Consider the following 13,925-nt stretch of genomic DNA (forward strand, 5'->3'; position numbering starts at 1 on the left):
TTTTTTTTTTTTTTTTTTTTTATGGAAATGGATCACACTAGCTTTGAGCACCAGATCTCTGGTAATTTCATCAAAAAAACTTACCAAGGTAAAACATGAGTGCATCCTCATAATTCGATCAACGCCAAGATTGACCCAAAATCTTTTGATAAAACCTTCAAAAACTCGAAAGGGAGACTCGGTCCCAAAACAACATACAAAGCACAGAATTCCTCCATAGTGAGGCCTAAGACTCAACCTCGTCCAAATCGACTTCCGCAACAAGTTGTTCAACATATTTCAAGGTTTCACTATATTCAAGCTTAGTTGATGGAGTTCTTACCTGATTGGTTGTAAAATTGGTGCACGAATCCTTCGCATTAGATTGAAAATTAGGTTTCTTAGAGTTTTCAACCTCGTCGACTTCAACAACTCATGATTTGTTCCTGAGCGACTGTTTTCACTCGATAACAGGATCAACTTCCAACTTTGACCGTGAATCAAGGAAATCATCTTGTTTCTCATCAACTTTTTGGTTCAAAGGGAGATCCAGTGTCAGTGCCATAAAACTAAAGATCTCAATATCAAGCTTGCGTGCCTCCTTTTTCCTCTACCCCGTGAAGAAATAAGAACACACTCGCACGCTTATGATTGGTGTGGTTTATTATTAATTTATATTTTATTGTACTTAATTCAATAAAGTTTTTAATTTTTTTTGGAAGTGTCCATACAATATAAAATTATGTAACAAGGCTAATGCAGGCTCTCAGTGTTGTTTACATGGCTTTCATAATGTTATTTTTTAGAATGATTGTCTTAATTTAATGTCTAAGTTTAATAATCATGTATTATTGGAGTCTTCTTTAAAACTTATTTTGGATGAATGTGGTTCGTTATTTAGAAACTTTAATATGGTGAATCTTGTGCATTGTCCTAGAACTATTAAGATAGCAGCTCACATTTTGGTTAAGTATGTTTTATTGGCTATTGTTAGTAAGATTTGATGGTCGGACTATATTCTCTTTTATTCAGTCTCTTATTTTGCATGTTGCAATTAATGAATGAGTACAGCTTTTGTGTCCCCTTGTTTCTTCTTAGAGGTTTTTCGATAAGAAAGTAGAGTTTCAACCAGGATCGTTTGTTTCATAAGAAAAAAAAAAAAAAACTAGGATCGTTTGAAAGAAAAAAAAAAAACAACATTAATTTTCACACGGTAAACGTTTGTGTGCTCTTTTATGAGAGAAACAGTACTTATATGTAATACCATTACAATATCTTTAAGGACAATTAAATGTTTAATTTTTTTTTTTCAAATAAATACATATATATATTAGTATATAATTAAATATTAAATATTAAATTTTACAATTTAATAATTATTATAGAAACAATTAACTATTCCCAAAAAAATCACCAAATTAGTAGTGTTATATATGTAAAGTAGTATAATGGCTAATAGCAATATGTAAATATAATAATATATATGTAACTTTTTGTAAATATATATTTTTTAATACATTCAAGTGTGCATCTAGTAGGACAAATAGTTTCTGTCCAGATGAGCCTGGAATATATCATTAATTACATATTATATCATATATCTTTCATAAAGTTAAAACTAATGATAATAATCTATTGATTATTGAGGAAAGAAGTAAACTACAAATTAGAGCGAAACTCATTTTGTTTGGTAGATAGATCTACACAGTATTGCTCCCCTGAATCAACAGTACACTTCATTATGTTGCACAGAAATTCGAAGAACCCCACCACTTTAATTTTTATATATAACCAATAAAAAGTCACTTAGGCACATCACCATATTAAAAAAAAAAAAAAAAGAATCTTCCTCTTAAACCCTCCAAGGACAATATGGTCAAATATCCAATTCAATCACAATTAGCTAAGCATTTCATTCTCATCCAACTTTTCCTATAAATTCAAACTCACCAACCTTGAGTTTCATATCCCAAACACCAAAAAAAAAAAAAAAAAACATAAAACCCCATAAACATATATTTAACCAACTACCCTTAATTCCTCTCCTCCTTAAAAAATCATAATATATATTTTTATAACCATGAGAGATTTAAAGGTAATGGGAGGTAGTGCAGAAACGACATCACCAACATCAGCAGTAGTGATTAAAACGACAACAAATGTATGGAAATCTCCAATCCCATACTTGTTTGGAAGCTTAGCTATCATGTTGTTACTCATCAGTTTGGCTTTACTCCTCCTCATTTGCTCCTACCGCAAACGCTATTCTTCTTCTGTTGACGAAAATGATGAGAACAAGTCTAGTACTAATCATAATAAGAACGTTAATGGTGAAGATGAAGATGATGGCCCCAAGATTGTGGTCATAATGGCCGGAGACGAAGCCCCAACTTACTTGGCAACTCCTTCACTACTTGCTGTTCTTCCACCTTGCACTTGCTCATCAGCTGATCGTGATGGTGATGATGATGATCATGATCATGACCAAGCCCCCCAATCACATGTTTGATTAATCTTATTATTAGTTTTTGGTCGTATGGATGATATTAAACGACATGTCGTTTTGATCTTCAAAATTTTGTTCCAAATGAGGCAGTTTTGTTATGTCTTTTCTCTTAGCTTTTTTGGTTTTAATTTGGTTCTTATTCTTGCGTCAAATCATCATCTCGCGCGAGATATAGAGAATATATAGTGTAGTATATATTTATATATATATATATATATATTTATATATAATGAGTTGTACCTTTCTTATGTTATAAATGTTCCGAGGAATCGAGATATATATCATCATTTAAACACTACACAATTATTTCCTATATTTATGTATATATATGTGGTATAGATTTCTTGCTGGCTTCTGCGTTGTGATCGTAAACATAATACATGTCTTATTATGTAGAAATCAGCATTACAATATTAATTGCAAATTGATTCACTTTTTTAATGAAAAGATTTTGTATTAATTAAGTAATTAATTAAGGGTGTGTATAAGCTAAAGGAATTTCTCTCTCTCTGACGTATATATTTTATAGTTTAAACAAAATCGTGTCTTTAGGAATAAAGGAACAAATTTAGTGTATTTTTCAGGGAAATAATGCTTCTTATATTTTAAACATAGTAGTGGTTTACTGGTTTTATCTTATCTCATACATAATTAGCAGCAAATTAAAGAAAAAATATTGAATTAAACACTTTTTTATTCCATGCCAAGGAATAGTACTATATTGTATTTAAAAATACTTCAATGTACTTGGACGCAAAGCATAATGAAATTAGAGAGTTTTTTCTTCTTTTTTTGTGTAGAAAACTCTTGAAAAAAAAAATGTGTGCTATATAGTGTCATAGTGTGATTGGCCAGCACAAGGCATCTTCAAGATCACGTGACTAAGATGATCGAATACCCCATGATGAGACCTCTAACTCTAATAATACTAATCCTACTTTTTTTTTTTTTTTCTGATGTCCTTGTTTCTTTTCATATATAAGGCATAGAGACCATTTTCTTAGCTTTCTCACTAAAAAGCTCTACAGAGAAAAAAAGAAGAAAAGGAAAGGAAAGGAGGGATGTTGGGTTAAGCACTAAAAGTACTTTTTTGTAATATAAAAAAATAAATATATGTATGAGTCTTGTTGGAGTTGAGTGGGCAGACGCGGCGGCTTGAGATTGCATTTTGGGATGATCATAGTCATGTTCATTTTTTATTTTTATTTTTTTTTTAAAAAAAATAAATAAAGTTTTTGGTGTATTGGAGGGCACTGTGAATAAAGGTAGGGTGTACTGTACCCCTTGGAACTTGACCCTATTGGTATAAAATTATTATCCTTAGGCGTCGTACGTAAATAAAGGGTTATATGGAATTGATAATATACCCAAGAATATTCTATGTTTGTATAGTTTCTATATATACACGTAAAACTAAAAGGCATTATATATATAAGATAGATAGTAGGTAGAGTAGTGATGTACATGTACCTCTATCAAGTCTCAACTCAATTCACATGAACCGTTACTTTACTATCCTTATAGAAATAAAAGTAAAGATTTCTCTTCTTTCTTCAATCATCATTTTCTTGATAAACCTTATAAAAGAAAAAAGATTTTCGTACATATGTAAACGTGGCTCCATTACCATCACGACATGGAGAGTGAACTACTATAAATTTTATGTGTCTTTCTAAATTATTTACTTAAACTTATTATTCATCTGATCATTCTAGCGAGCTGATGTTGGCCACTTTTTCGCGTCAACACTTAAAATGGAAAAGATGCCTAGAACACTTTTTAGGAAAACTGGTTGGAAATATCCTAAGTTGAAAAAATGTTAGCGTGGGCACTGAGCCTTGTGTCAGTGTCAACTTGAGCGCCGAGTCTAGATTTTTTCTACCAAATGGTTCTATTTGATTCCCAGAATTACTCATATCTCAGTTATTTGTGAAAACAGAGAATATGCCCGACAGACTTCTTGAAAGGCCTGACTGGAAATGGCTCAGGTTGACTAAATGTCAACTTAGGCGCTGGGCCCAACGCCAGTGTCAACCTAGGTGTTGGGTCCCAATTTCGGCTCCCAGATGACTCTGTTTATTTCTCGAAAGCACCAAAATCTTAATTGCTGACAAAAATAGAGAATATGCCTGTAAGACTTCTTCTAAACTACTGTTGAAATGGACCAGGGTGAAAATATGTTAACTTGGGCGCTGGGACTAAGCACCAAGTCAACCTGGGCGCTGGGTCCTAATTTTGGCCTCCAAGTCGATCTGTTTCTTTCTCGATAGCACTTGATTCCTCGTTTTGGATGGAGACAAAGAAAATGTTTGGGATACTCTTTTAATAATGTTGTTGGAAGTTCCCCAAGTTGACAATATGTCAACCTGAGAGCTTGGGTGCATCGCTAGGTTGCCCGAGCACCGGGCCCCCAGGTACCCCAAACGGAAAGTGTTCAGATTCTTATTGCGATGCCTCTAACATGTTAGTGGCAGGTCTTATTCATGTAAAAGTATGAAGTTTGAGACATTTGCACTGAGACAGACTCAAAAATTGAAACCCTAGTTGGAATGTCAACCTGGGCACTAGGTGAAATACTAAAAGATGGTGAGTTGGAAGCTACTTGGCGGGATCTAAACACCCGTTCTGGAGGTCCAGAATCAATCTGGGCGCAGGGCTAGGGACCCCTCCCAAGTCGACTGCTATGACTCGGGACTACTCAACTCTGAGATATTTTCTTTCTTCTCACATGTAAAATATTGATATCCACGTCACCAGAATCAGTTTCTAGGCAAACATAATTCATATCAATATTTATTATTATTGTTATTATTATTATATGAGTATTTAAGTGTAACAAATGATACAATTTAAGTAGTTTAACCGTTAAAAAACGGATATTTAAATGTAACAAATGTTGTAGTTTGTGTAGCTTTCAGTTAAAAATAAGTTTGGAAATCTAGTCTAACAAACCATAAAGGTAAGTAGTTTAACCATAATTAATCGTTCTTTTTTATCGATGACATATTTGTTTAGAACTCTTTTTCAATTGAGATTTTTTCACTGAGTTTGTTATTAGAATTTTAACGACGCTAATTTTTTTTTTCTGTAAACAAAAACATAAAATTGAAATATTTATTTAAAGAAGTTTTGGTTAGAAGAAGAACAATTAGTGGGGAAAGGGGCAAATTCGATCTTTATTTGAGCGAAAAATAAAAATAGAGTCAAGATATGTACGAATGAATAAATTTAATTTTAATTCATGATGCATCCCTTTTTTATTCACTTGTCAAATTTTTTTGTTGCCATTGTGACATTGTTAGAGAATAAGTTCATTGTGGTCAGCTGACACTCATTTTTCTTCTTCTTCTTCTTCTTTTTTTTTTTCTAAATGAAACACACATTTTGCTTCTAAACACAACTTTGTTGTACACCAATAACAGAAATAACTAACACCTAACCGAAACCTAATCAACATTAACCAACTTGATATAATGTGTATTGTACATCTTAAGGGAAAGTCTTAAAAATAGTTAGGATTGTTAATTTATTTTGTTATCACTATTTCTATATATACTCTAAAGTCAGCCTTTAGCACTTCACATTTTGACCTATTATCAATAAAAACATTTTTTTATTCTATTATTAACATTAGCTTTCAATATATATATAGAGAGAATTGGCGAAACCAAAAAATGGTGTACTATTATGCATATGTGAAATTTATTCTAGCATATACATATCTATTCTATATATAAAATATATAAAATGTGGCTATAAAATTTTACTAAATATTTTAGATAACTACAATTTATATAACTATAAAAATAAAATTGGATTAAAAAATTGTCCTAAATACCGAATCAGATAAAGTCAATCGATGGATTTTTTAAGGGTATACCGTACAATTTTCTGAACTTTTATTTATGTTCTATTTATCTAAGAAAAGAACAAACAAAGACCACCCTTAGAAAGAAGAGGAAATTACACTCTATACTCACTTTTTGTCTCATATTTTAATTTTTACCTTCATTTTACTACTCTTTAATTTATATCCACTTTTATAAGTTATATTCCCATTATGTACATTAAGAAGTCTAATTTTGATAAGTTTTATGAGGTTATATTTGGTACTTTAATTATAAAAGAGGGTATTTATCAATTAAAATTATTTTAGAGTTATATTTGATTAATGTGTAATGAAAAGGGGTAGTTTTCAACTTATCCCCTTATAGAATGGGTTGAGTCCAGTAAAAGCCCAATAGGCCGAAGAAGCAAGAGCTTAACAGAAAAATGACAATATAATTACAAACTCTAACTAATTACTCTATAATATGAAACTCCCCGTATTACTTGAAAAGGCGTACTTATTTAAAAAGATTGAGAGTACCATACAAAAAAGATTGAGAGTAGAAATGTGTATAAAGCTTCAATAAATTCTTTGGAAAGTTATAAATATGTGCCTAAACTTTAACGAATGAAAGTTGTAGATGCAAAATTATGTACACAAGCATCACTTCACATGCTAAATTTCTACATTTTTTTTACTCTCGTAGACTAGTATTGTATCCCACATGAAAATTAAAATAAAGCATATAAAAAGAATAAACAATAAATAGTTTAGGTTAAGTGCATAGCATATTCCTAAAAAGAATGTTATGGTTGATCTTTTTTAAGCAGGAGGGTGTTTTTACTCCCTTTTGTTATCATGATTATATACGTTTTAATTATTTAGGATTAACTCTAAATTTTTAAAAGAATATAAATAGTTTATATATTAAAAATAAAATTTTATTACACGCACGACTATTTTTTTTTTTACGAATAATAAATAACTGTTTGAACGTTATTTTTAACATTTTAAACTAAGAATTGTCTAAAATTTACAGATGGTCTCAAATGACTACAATGTATACAATTATAGAAAAAAAAAATTAGACTAAACAACTCTTTTAAATACCGAATCAGATATGAAAATCTACCAAAACAACTCTTTAGAAAGTGTATCAACAAATTTTCTTAATAGTTTATACTTCTTCCATGTATGCTTTTCTCGAAATTATGAGGGTGAAAAATACTAATTACACATCTAGCTATATGAGAAAGGATAAGATGGATGACATACGTTATGAGAAAGGATAATGGGTTAAGGCCAGGGGCGGACCCACATTGTAGCGAGGGGGGCAGTCGCCCCCCCTGAAAAAAAAATCGAGAAAAAAATGTATATGTATTTTAATTAGTTACGACATATATTTGTATTAAAAGATGATATTTATAGATATAATAGTAACCTTGGTGTAATGGTTAAGGTAGTTGTTAAATAGGTTAGAGGGTAAAGGTTCAAATCCCACTAACTACACTTTATATTTTCTTTTTAAATTTATTTACGCCCCCCCTCACTTTAAATTCTGGGTCCGCCACTGGTTAAGGCTAATTTAGTATATGGTAACTATAAGGTAACTAGTTTCCCTAAAATGATAACATATTATCTCAATCGTATACATTATCTAGCTGTATAACTAAGATATGCATGTAAGTTTAAAATTAAGTTTGTGCAATCGATTACTATTACTAGAACACAGGTGATTAGTTACCTCTAAAATAGTAACAAGCTATCTTAATGGTACAATACATTAACTTGATAGGCTAATATATTATATAAATTATATTTATATATGTATAGCTAAATTGATGTCTCTCGTAACAAGTTACTAAAATATAGGTAATTGGTAACCCCTAATGCTAAAACGAGAGGGAGGCGTCAAGTATAAACAAACATGCACAAATCATTCAAGAGGTTGTAGCACAGTCAAGTAAATAAGCTCCCTTACATCCGAATAAAATGATGAACAAATAATAAGAGGATGAGACCGCTTAAAGAGTAATACTCCCTCAAGCAAAAACCTACTTACCATAGTAGGGACCTTACGAGATCATAAAAGAAAAGAAAGACTAACAATCACTTGGCAAAGGACAACATCAAAGGTCTCTCGGTCAAAGAGTAACCCTAAGGGTCACTCGACCAAGGATAGCATCAAAGGTCTCCCAGCTAAAGAGCAACACTAAGGGTCACTCAACCAAGGACAACATTAAAGGTCCATATCGGCCATAGAGCAACCCTAAGGGTCACTCGACCAAGTTTAGCTTCCCAAGTCACTCGGTCTTGAGTGACTCAAAATCACTCGGTCAATGATATCTCAGCTTTGTAGATCTTTCTCATATTTCCATAGCAACTTGAATCATCCAAATCAGATTAGTATTGATGGATTTATGCTCAAATATAGGAGTACAAGGCTTCAAGGAAGTCACTAGCCAAGGTTTCCAAAATATCATTTGGCCAAGACAATGAAATGTCTCTCAACCAAGTACATTTCAACCTTGTAGATCTCTTTCTCAGCTTTCCATAGCAACTTGAATCATCCAAATTGGATTAGTGTTGATGGAGTTATACTCAAAATACGGAAGGAGTACAAGGCTTAAAGGAAGTTACTTGGCCAAGGTTTCCAAAATGTCACTCAGCCAAGATAATGAAATGTCACTTGGCCAATGACATCTCATCTTTGTAGATCTCTTTCTCAGCTTTTCATAGCAATTTGAATAATTCAAATCAAATTAGTTTTGATGGAGTTATGCTCAAAATACAGAAGGGGTACAAGACTTCAAGGAAGTCACTCGGCCAAGACAATGAAATGTCACAAAGCCAAGGATATCTCAATTTTATAGATCTTTTTCTCAACTTTCCATAGCAACTTTAGTCATCTAAATCGATTAATAATAAAGGAGTTATGCTTAAAATATGAAAAGGGTGCAAGGAGAGCAAGACCCACTCGACAAAGAAGCCTTGGGCCATATCTCCCGAAGGTCACTCAACCATACATGACTTGAAGACACTCAACCATGACCATTCAAGAGCACTCGACCATGGTGGCCTTAAAGTCACTTCGCCATGATGGAAGCCACTTTCTTTCTTGTCTTAGGAAATTAAGAAGGAAGAAAAGGAAAAGAGAGAAAGGCCAAAGTTAGATTCGAACTAAGGATCTCTTACAAGGAATCTTTGAAGATCACCATAAAGTTATGGAGGAAATTGTATAGAAAAGTCGAAAAAAAAGGAGGCTTCTTAATTAAACCATTTTTTCCCAAAGCGCGTGCCAAGGGAAAAACTTACAATTCAGTTAAAAGACACTAGAATAACTAGTCCACAACAACACTTAAAAGAATTCTTGTAGACTAGGGGTCAAGTGTTAAGCCCAAAAATTAGCACTTGTAATTTTTAAGGTTAGCTGACCAAGGTATGAAAGATGGAAGGATGAAAGTCACTGGACCATGATTTTCCCATGGTCACTCGACCATGGCCTTCTCGAAATCACCCGGCCATGGCCTTCTCGAAGTCACCCGGCCATGGCCTTCCGGAAGTCACTCGGTCATGCCTCCTTGAATGTCACTCAGCCATGCCTCATTGAATATCTCTCGACCATGCCTCGTGGAATGTCACTCGGCCATGACCTTCCCAAGTTCACTCGGCCATGACCATCTCGAAGTCACTCGACAATGCTTCCTTGAATATCACTCGACCATGACTTTCCCAAGGTCACTCGATCATGTCCTTCCCAAGGTCACTCGTCCATGGCCTTCCCAAAGTCACTCGACCATGCCTCCTTGAATGTCACTTGTCCATGCCTCATGGAATGTCACTTGACCATGCTTCATGGAATGTCACTTGGCCATGACCTTCCCAATCGGCCATGGCCTTCTCGAGGTCATGAATGTTGCTTGACTGTGGCTTGGCAAAATTGAGTGTAATTTTCCCCAAGAAAGAGGAGGGTGAAACAACAAAGGTATGGTCACAAGGACAAGGTATGCACACGAGGAATGCACGGCCGCACCTTCTACCAGTTCTGAAAGAAGAGGGTACAAGAAGTGGGAGCATCATTTCTGCGTAGCCTAGTAACCTGATTAAGGGCACACTGCAACCACTACCCTACAACCCGGGACTATCTAACACCAGACAAAGGTACATGGCATGAGGATTCCACCTACAACCTCCAGCTCGTGGATGCCCCTTTATCCCTTGGGATCACCATGTATTCCAGGCCATTAAAGTTTATAAATACCCCTTTCTTAGATAGAAGAGGGGGTTGGAAAATCACCCTTGTAACCATAATATTGAGAGTAACAGAAAGTTTTTATTTTCTCTCTACTTTGAGATAGAGACTTGAATTTATATTTCATCTTTTTCTTCCTCTTAGTTCTAAGCTTGAAGTAGAGTTCGATTTACCGGCCAACAAATTAGTTGACAAGTTCTCACTGTCAACAGCCTGGAAAGGGTTTACGTAAGTGTGATCCCATGTCTCCGTATTTGTTCCTCCTTTGTGTTAAGGGTTTGACTGCTTTAGTCAAGCGTTATTGTGCTAATGGTTTGTTCAGTTTCTCTTGTGGGACTTCTGGTCCTTTCATTTCCCATTTGTTGTTTGCTGATGACAATCTATTTATTTCAAAGCTAATGTGTTTGCTTGCTAGCACTTTAAAACTCTTTTAGCTTGGTATATGGTGAGGCTTTGAGGCGAAGTGTGAATTTTTCGAAAATTGCGGTTTGTTACATCTCCAATATTGATCACGTTGAGAGGAATAACATGCATGATTGCCCTGGGTGTAGTGGGGTGGGGGTTGGAGTGCCACAAGAAATACTTGGGCCTTCAGTGTTTTGTAGGTTATAATAAATCAACTTTATTTGATTCGATTCGTGACAGAATTTGGAACAAGCTCAATGGATGGAAGTCGAAATCCTTCTTTATGGTTGGACGAGAAATCCTTATTAAGGCGGTAATCCAATCTAGTCCCACCTACACTATGAATATATTTAAGCTTCATATGCGTCTTGTAAGAGAAATTCATAGGATGTGTGCCCAATTTTGGTGGGATGTGAATGATGGTGGGAACAATGTTAAATAGAAAATGTATTGGTGTACTTGAGAAACATTATGTTGGCACAAAAATGATGGTGGCATGGGTTTTAGGAGCATCCATCTTTTTAATCAAGCTTTATTAGCTAAACAAGCTTGGCAGCTCTATAATCATCCTAATTCTCTTGCAGCTAGGGTGCTGAAAGGCTTGTATCATAAAAATAAATCATTTGGTTCCATCCACAAATCTAAGAGAGGATCTTATGTCTGGGAGAATATTTAATAAGGAAAGGAGCTTTTTGATTCATGTGCTATTTCGAGGGTTAGAGATGGATGTATGATTAGTATTTATAAGGATGCTTGGGTGCCTTCTTCATCAAGTTCTCTTATTCTTTCCTCTCCGACTCTTGGCATTGATAGTGTTTTGGCTAGTCTTTGTTCCCCTTCTGGATGTTGGAATAGGCCTTTGGTTTGTGAGTCCTTTTTTCCTGATGAAGTTGCTGCCATTCTTTCCATCCTGTGGCCCATTTCCCCTACTCGAGATAATTAGTTTGGGGCCATGACTCTTCGGGCCTTTATAATGTTAAAAGTGGTTATTAGTTGGCTCTTCATTTGGAGAGTTTGGATAGGTCCTCTTCCTCTACATGTTTCTCTGGTTGGTTGAAGAAACTTTGGGAGCTTAACATTCCTCCAAAGATTAAATCTTTTGCTTGGAAAATATCCTTGAATTGGATCCTTACAAAAAGTAATCTCATTAGCCATGGTCTTTTAAATGATGATTTATGCCCTTTTGTGATGATCAATCGAAAACAACTCATGATGCCTTGTAGGGTTGTTCTTCCCTTACTCCTTGTCAAAAGTTGAGTGGTTTCAAAATTAGCGATCCCCTCGCAGTGTGCACAGATTTTTAGAGTTTTTCACTAATTTATTGATTCTCTCCCTACGAAGCAAATTGAGCAGATTTTGGTTATTCTTTGGAAATGTTGGTTTCAGAGAAAGTGGGTACGTAACCAGAAGATTCTTTCTCTCGAGTTGGTGATTAATTGGGCTCACAATTTTTTGTTGGACTACCAACACGAAAAAGATTTACCCAGTTTGGAGGAAGAGAGGGCGCCGACTGGCGGTCTACCAGTTTCTCACATGCCTCATCAGGAGATGATTACCCATTATGTGTCGCCTCTGTTAGATTTTGTTAAGGTTAACACTGACACAACTTTGAACTTATCCTCAAATTGTTACAACTTGGGGATGGTTTGCCAAAAATAAAAAATGTGAGGTCTTGGCATCAACCTCTTAGTTCTTGGAAGGAGGCTATCCACCAAAAATGGTTGAAGCTTTGGCTCTCAGATGTGTTGGCAACCAATATCTTGTACTTGGTTTCATCAAGGTTATTTTTGAGACCGATTGTCTTAGTGTAGTATCAAAATTTAATAATCATGTTTTGTTGGATTTTTCTTTAGGGTTGATTTTAAATGATTTTGGTTCGTCTTACAAACTATCTAAAAGGCGAACATGTGGCAATGTCCTAGAACAGTTTATTTGACGGATCACACTTTAGCTAAGTATACTTTATCGACTATTATTAATAAGGTTTGGTGGCCCGATCATCCTCTTTGTCTTCAATCTATTATTTTGCATGATGCAATCAATGAATGAACAGAGGTTTGTGTCTCCTCTCCATGTTATTGAGTTTTTTGGCTCATCCATGATGGAGTATCTTGGGACCTTTTTCTTTCAAAAAATGATACAATTTAGGTAGATTAGCCGTCAAAAAAATTGGTACTCATATAATAAATAATGTAATTTTGATAGTTTTTTCGTTAAAATAAAGTTTAAATATTTAAGTGTAACAAACTATAAAATTTGATTAAAAAAACTATAAATTTGATTAATTTAATTGCAATCAATCCTAAAATAAAATAAATTATTTTACTCATTGCTAATTAATTTTGAGATAAAACTACAAGTCTAATTATCTAAATATCTTATGTCCGTATATATTTTTAAAAAGAAATATCATTATATGAATATTGAATTAAAAATGAACAAAAAAGTGGTGAAACACATCCAAATAAAAGCATGATTAGTGTTGTGTGTTGTTACTTAAATATAAATGCCACCAGCAATTCTAATACAGCTCATATCCAGCTAAATGATCCTCCCAACCCTAACTAAAAACGTGGTGATGTAATTTTTCAAGTAGATTCGGTTGGGTATGTAAGTCAAAGATTTTGCAATGATTAATATATAGAACATTAAAGTTTTTTTTCCTTCTTTTTGGGGGTAGAAAATAGCTTTAAGATTTGAGAAACGGATTAGGCATTTTTTTTAAGAAAAGAAGAAGAGATTTGGGTGAGTAAAAGTAACAATCCAAATCACCTAATGTCGTGTGCAAATGAATATGTACTTAACTTCATATCTTGTCAATCTCAAGGTAATACACATCAAGTATAAAGCATACTATACCTTCACAAGCCTAATGTAAAAATAAGAAAAGCATTAGTTTTTTTTGGGGTTTTGTTGAATCTTAGGGAAATGAAATACAATCACAATTTGTTTTG

General features: G+C 33.9%; 1 protein-coding gene across 1 annotated transcript; it reads left to right on the forward strand.

The window, feature by feature from the left end:
- The first annotated feature begins 1,901 nt into the window (after nucleotides 1–1,901).
- LOC115698992 (protein GLUTAMINE DUMPER 6) lies at nucleotides 1,902–2,783 on the forward strand. The gene has a single exon (XM_030626203.2). It carries the CDS (start codon nucleotides 2,060–2,062, stop codon nucleotides 2,486–2,488), a length of 429 nt encoding a protein of 142 aa, XP_030482063.2. The 5' UTR covers nucleotides 1,902–2,059; the 3' UTR covers nucleotides 2,489–2,783.
- The last annotated feature ends 11,142 nt before the right edge of the window (nucleotides 2,784–13,925 follow it).

The sequence above is a fragment of the Cannabis sativa genome, chromosome 8, assembly GCF_029168945.1.
Source record: "Cannabis sativa cultivar Pink pepper isolate KNU-18-1 chromosome 8, ASM2916894v1, whole genome shotgun sequence".
Classification (NCBI taxonomy): domain Eukaryota; kingdom Viridiplantae; phylum Streptophyta; class Magnoliopsida; order Rosales; family Cannabaceae; genus Cannabis; species Cannabis sativa.

Excerpts from the sequence above, each read along its gene's own strand:
- LOC115698992 (XM_030626203.2), top strand. The coding sequence starts at position 2,060 with ATGAGAGATTTAAAGGTAATGGGAGGTAGTGCAGAAACGACATCACCA.